The sequence below is a fragment of the Myotis brandtii genome, unplaced genomic scaffold (assembly GCF_000412655.1).
Source record: "Myotis brandtii unplaced genomic scaffold, ASM41265v1 scaffold702, whole genome shotgun sequence".
Lineage (NCBI taxonomy): Eukaryota > Metazoa > Chordata > Mammalia > Chiroptera > Vespertilionidae > Myotis > Myotis brandtii.
The window spans coordinates 733,466-739,465 of NW_005370755.1; the positions used below are offsets into that span (position 1 = coordinate 733,466).

General features: G+C 32.8%; 1 protein-coding gene across 5 annotated transcripts in view; it reads right to left on the bottom strand.

The window, feature by feature from the left end:
• ERBB4 (erb-b2 receptor tyrosine kinase 4) overlaps window positions 1-6,000 on the bottom strand; it is a 916,002-nt gene that overhangs the window by 406,264 nt on the left and 503,738 nt on the right. For all 5 annotated transcript variants that reach the window (XM_005882279.2, XM_005882277.2, XM_005882280.2 and 2 more), the window contains exon 3: window positions 5,244-5,430. In XM_005882279.2, the coding sequence (XP_005882341.1) occupies window positions 5,244-5,430 (187 nt within the window). The remainder of the gene's footprint in view (window positions 1-5,243; window positions 5,431-6,000) is intronic.

Here is a 6,000-nt window from a genome sequence, read left to right on the forward strand (position 1 = left end):
CAGAGGGAGTCTGGATCCCAGAGCCTGTGCTCTGATCAGCCATGCTTGGTAATGAAACCCTCACCTCCTGATGGGGTTTGGTAAGACACAGTGTCCAGTGCTGCAATAACATGATCACCACTAGCACACGAGGCTATTTAAATTTAACTGACTTAACATTAGATAAAATTAAAATTTAATGCCCTTCATCTCACTACCCATATCTCAGGTTTTAAGCAGCTACATCTTGGCTACTGGCTACTCAAGTGTGCAGCTGAGACTGTCTCCATCATCACAGAAAGTTCTGTTGGGCAGTAGTGCTTTAGAAGGTAAACCATGAAAATGGCGGCACCTGACTCTTAAGTAATAATAATAGTAGTGGGGAAAGTACTTTCCAATGTGTTCACACAGTGTCTGGTGGGTAAATATTTGTGAGAAATTTAATATTTACTGGGAGGAGACAGATATGTAGATATAATTTGGAAGGGCTCATATCTCAAGTGTGTCTTGAATATACAAGTAGAACAAAACAAAGCCAATAAATATTTGAACTGGCATCATATTTCAAAGAATCCTAAACATTTCCCATTAAAACTAACTATTAATAAATATTTGTCAGTTAGTGGCTAAGAGTATAGTAAACCTTCATTTTAGAAAGCCACTGTTGAATGGCAGTGGTTATAAAGTGAGTTAATTGATCTTTTAAATCAAATCTAGTGTTTACAATATTACCATTTTGTGTATGTATGTATTTTTGTCAACTTACTGCCATTTTCCGTACATATACCCATGATGTATTCAAGTATCATGCCACAATTAAAGTCAAAGTTCTTTCTAAAATATAACCTTAAGTTCTTCTGCCTAATTTTGGAATGTTATGTTTAAAAGAAATTTATTATTTCACTGACTGTGGTCTTATCCTGAGAAATTGACCCAAGCATTGTTATGAATTGCACAATATGAAGAGATGGGAACTTATCTAGATTTCACACAAGTTAGCCCTATTAGCCACACGACCTTGGGTCTGGTGTCCTTATATGCAAAATAACAATAAAAATTCTTTCCCAGTCAGCATTCTTGGACTGTGCGTGGGAAAATGTTTTAAAAAGGAACATGAAAGCATTTTTTAAAGTGTATAAATCTATAACAATATAAGAATTATAATAATTGTGCCTTCAATAAACATTGGAAGACAGCAACATGAAACCTCACTTCTTATCTAAGACAGAGAGTTTACTAGATGATACATTTACATATATTTTAAATTGCATTGTAGACTTATCAAAGATTGCATACATTCATTATTCCAACCTAAAATAAAAATTCATGCTATTCCCAAACATGACTCACACTGCCTCCAGAGTTCTGGTTTGATTCTAGCAATTCAGAAAATGTGCAAAGAGCTAATGACTCTGGCCCCAGCATTGCTTGGTGACTGGAAATGGATGCAGAAAGTTTGCCAACTCTTTTTTCCCTATTTTTACTAAATTTATTGGGGTGACACTGGTTAACAAAATTATACAGGTTTCAGGAGCACAACTTCACACACATCATCTGTGTTATGTGTTCACAACCCCACGTCAAGTCTCCTTCCATCATTGTTGGTGTCTGCAGGCCAAACGAAGCTAATGCCCTGCTCTACATGTGAGGAAGCAGATATTCTGATATTTTTACTGTTTTGCTCAGAATGAAATCATAGATTCATGGTGATATCTAATCAGTTTCTATTATTGCATTTGGGACCCTGCAGAGCAAAGACTCTCTTCCATTTTCTGAATGTCATAAGCAAACAAGCATGCATTCTCCACAAATGAGCTTTCATAATGGAGTATTTTTACCTTAATATGCTCTCTCTCTTAGGAAAGGGCACATACAGATCTTAGTGTATCTTAGGGACAACATGGTGGTTCTCTAAATCTAAGAACACATCCTAGAAATTTGCTGAAATGGTCACTCTATCTGATCCCATATTGATAACATTTCCTTTCAAATATATGTTTCTGTTTTTACCTGTACACAAAAACACATTGCTTATGGTTTTCTTTCTTTAGTCACTATACATCATTTGGGATGACAAGCAAACAATGTTCTTTAAAAACATTGATTAGAATATCATATTTTTAAAAATTGTAGACCTGATCTTAAAATTGACACCTTCATAAGAATGTACCACTCTTCATGGATTCCATCTGACTCAGAGGATTTTCAATATGTTCGTTTTGATCAAATAATTTTTCCAAGTAATTTATCCTTAAGTTAGGAGTATTCCTGGAATCAATTATTTTCTTCAGATTTCAGAATGTGCTGCATAGCTCTCTTCATGTAAATATTAGCAGTACCTTTGTCAAACATTGTATCTGACAGCAATCTGAACTAGGCTAGTTAAACCCACTCAAACATTAGTCAGACCTTACACAGAGCAACTGAAGAACGCTTAGCAACTCTAATGTCAGAAAAAGAACTCAGAATGAATATGTCTCTTGTTTAGGTCAAGACAAATGTCAGGGCCAATGAAAGATGAAACATGATGATGGAGATTTGAAATGAAGGGCTGGGGTAACAGGTTCTTGGCCCGAGCCACTGAACAACAGGAGAGCAGTACTGGGGAGTACCGAAGACAGCAGTGGTACAGAGAGTAGACAAAAAAATTAATTAATTAATTAATTAATTGATAAAGCCTCAGGCTTTTCACTTCCAGAGAAATGATCTTATACTTAAAGCAGTTTCAAAGTGGTATCAGAAGAGGCTATTAAATTCGGAGCAACTTTTTGTCTAAACAAGTCACCTTTCAAAACCTCAATGAAGCAACAGGAAGGATTTGAATATGCAGAACATGTATGGTTGTTTCATCAGTGTGCTGACACAAAGGAAAGCTAAAAAGCTAAAAGCAAAACAATACAGAGAAGGAAAACTAAGGTTCCCTAAGCATCCTCTATGTGAAAGGAGCATGGTTGACAAGTTCCCTGTCTTATTTCGTGAACGCCTAAAACAACATCATGAGATGGAATTTTCTTTTCAATTTTAAAGAAGAAGAGGGAGGCAGACTGTAAGTAGGGCTCTCACTTTTGAATAGAGGATTTTCTCATTCCACATCCATACTTTTTAAAAATACACTGAGTCAAATACAAATGGCCTGTCCATTTCAATATCAGGTTATTTATTTGAACATTACTGAATAATGTGAAGGTGGTTGAGAAACTTAAACTTTAAAAGGTACTGTGTTACTTGTACTACTTTCATTAATAGCTTATGCATATTTGAAGACAGACATTCAAATGTGATGGTCAGAAGTTACATTCTTCGAATGCAACATCATTCAGATGCATCTCCTGGACTAAGCATTTTATTTTATTTCTAGTTGACCAGAATTCACTAAACTTAATACATTTTTTACTTTTTTATTGAGGCCTCCCCAAAATATTTTAGCATTTCACTTTTTTTAAAATGTGTTTTTGTCCACATCTCAAAAATAATCTAATCAGGATGACCTAACATGCAGTTAACCAATTAGAATATTTATAAAATATTAAATAAAGGCACTAGTACATAAATATGTTGGTTTTAAAAAAGGAGAGTATTTAGCCAACTTTTGAAAAACATAAATTATATATTTTTAGATCCCAAATTTCACATACTCAAATAGATATCCTTATAATTCATAAAATACAAATTCAAATATTTAATGTAAAGTATGGTGAGAAAAAATGTACATATTCATGTATTAAATTTGTACCTATGTATGAAAAAAGTCTATAAATATCACATAGTATAAAATAATAATATAATTCAAGAATTATAAAAATTTCAAAACCATTATTCATTTCTTCTTTGATTTAATCATAGAGTAGTTGTGAAGAAAACACAATGCTTCCTATGCAACTTTTAACTGAACCATATTATTTTTAGAGTCCTAATTTCAATCATTCAATGTTCTCTATCCGTTCCATTTCCAAGATTTTCCTCCTATCATTATTTCCATGCAAGTAGTAATTTAGTAAAAAAACAAAACAAAAAACTTGCTTTTTTGTAAGATAACTATCTTTGAAACAAAATAAAAATAAAAATGTTGATGAAGTAATCTATAAGTTCCAAAAATTTTGCATTTATCATTATGCATTCAATTCCATTATGCAATCATTTCCAAAGTCAATAACAATCAGTATTCCTTTCTTCACCCAAAATATTCCAATTTTAGCTTTCATGTCTGGCTAACTATGAAGCTACTTCTAACTTAAAATGATATATTTTACATTCACTAGAAATAAAATAAACTAATAATTTAAATATCCTGTTAATAATAAGCTTATATATTTCTTAATATTTTAAAGTAATATTTCTAAAGTTTTTTGTTTGTCAATATCAAGAAACATTAACAGTGAATGAACTCAAATACATAGAAAGGCACTATATATTTTGATGCAAAATATACAGATATTAATTTAGATTAAATTAATAGCTTAGACTTCTTTATCCCACTGTGGGATGATAATTAATTACTAATTAGCACATTTTGATTACAGGCACACATGGCAAAATTTATGATTAGGAACCCTGCCACAAAATGCCTTCCACCACAGCCTTTACGAACTATGAACTGTGTGAACTATGAAGTGTCTGAACTGAGAAGATACCAGTGGGATTGCAAAGATCAGTTTAAAAACAAATTCCTACAAAGTGTAGCAAGATGATAACATTAGGTTGATAGCAGACTATCTCCTTGATTAGGGGGGAAAGCACTGATGATATGAAATTAAAGCACTCTGAGAAAGAATCACAGGGGCATTTAGCGAGTTACTAAATAAGAAATCAACACTGAATTAATAATCTAGATATGTTTTCCAAAAATATGGAATTATATAAAATACTAGATACAATGGCTTGTGTATTTACTGAGCTTTAACGAGAGAGGTGCTTTGCTGCAGCTTTGATGATATGGCTGGCCATTCACCTGAGACCCCCAAACAGCATTCTTAAACCTGCTTCCTATCTCAGTTTTCAGTCACTGAGCACTTCCTGAACAGTGTACTTCTGCTCAGCTGAGATAACAGTATTAAGGTAGCCCTCAGACTGCACTCACAATATCTGTACATAAAACAAGGGAATCATAGGGAATGCTTTCTCATAAAATGAATAAGTAGTAGATATTAAATGCTTTATAGTGTTCCTCAATGCAACACACACTGTAGGAACCGCACATACACAGGTGTGTGTCTATAACGTTATATTGATGAGAGTATATTTATTATTTTATATATTTTCCTTACCTGTCAAGTTCTTCAATCCAAGTTCTTGAAGCCCAAAGTTGCCATCTTTTCTGTAGTTTAAAAATATTGCCAAGGCATATCGATCCTCATACAGTTTTGTCCCACGAATAATGCGTAAATTCTCCAGAGGCAGGTAACGAAACTGGTTAAGAGCCACTAACACGTAGCCTGTGACTTCTCGAATAGACTGAAAAGATACAAATAAATGCCTGTGTTAAAATATTAAAGATTGTTTATCAGTATATTTATGTAGTCATTTAGATAAAAATGAGTCACTTAAGTCTATTTTTCAGTATTAATAATGCACCCATTTCCACACTGTGTTGTAAACAATTGCCTTGATAACAAGATCACAAAGAGTTAAAATCTCATTTGAAATATGAGTTGTATTTTATTAAAGTCATGTATGTGCCTACAGTAAAATAATGGATTTTGTTTTATGAGGCATTCTTTATACTTGAGAGTTGAATATAATTCAAGGCATGGAGATCTTATTTTTATTTTTTAATATATTTTTATTAATTTCAGAGTGGAAGGGCAAGATCACAAGTTAAAATCTCATTTGAAATATGAGTTGTATTTTATTAAAGTCATGTATGTGCCTACAGTAAAATAATGGATTTTGTTTTTTGAGGTATTTTTTATACTTGAGAGTTGAATATAATTCAAGGCATGGAGATCTTATTTTTATTTTTTAATATATTTTTATTAATTTCAGAGTGGAAGGGAGAGAGAGAGAGAGAGAGAGAGAGAGAGA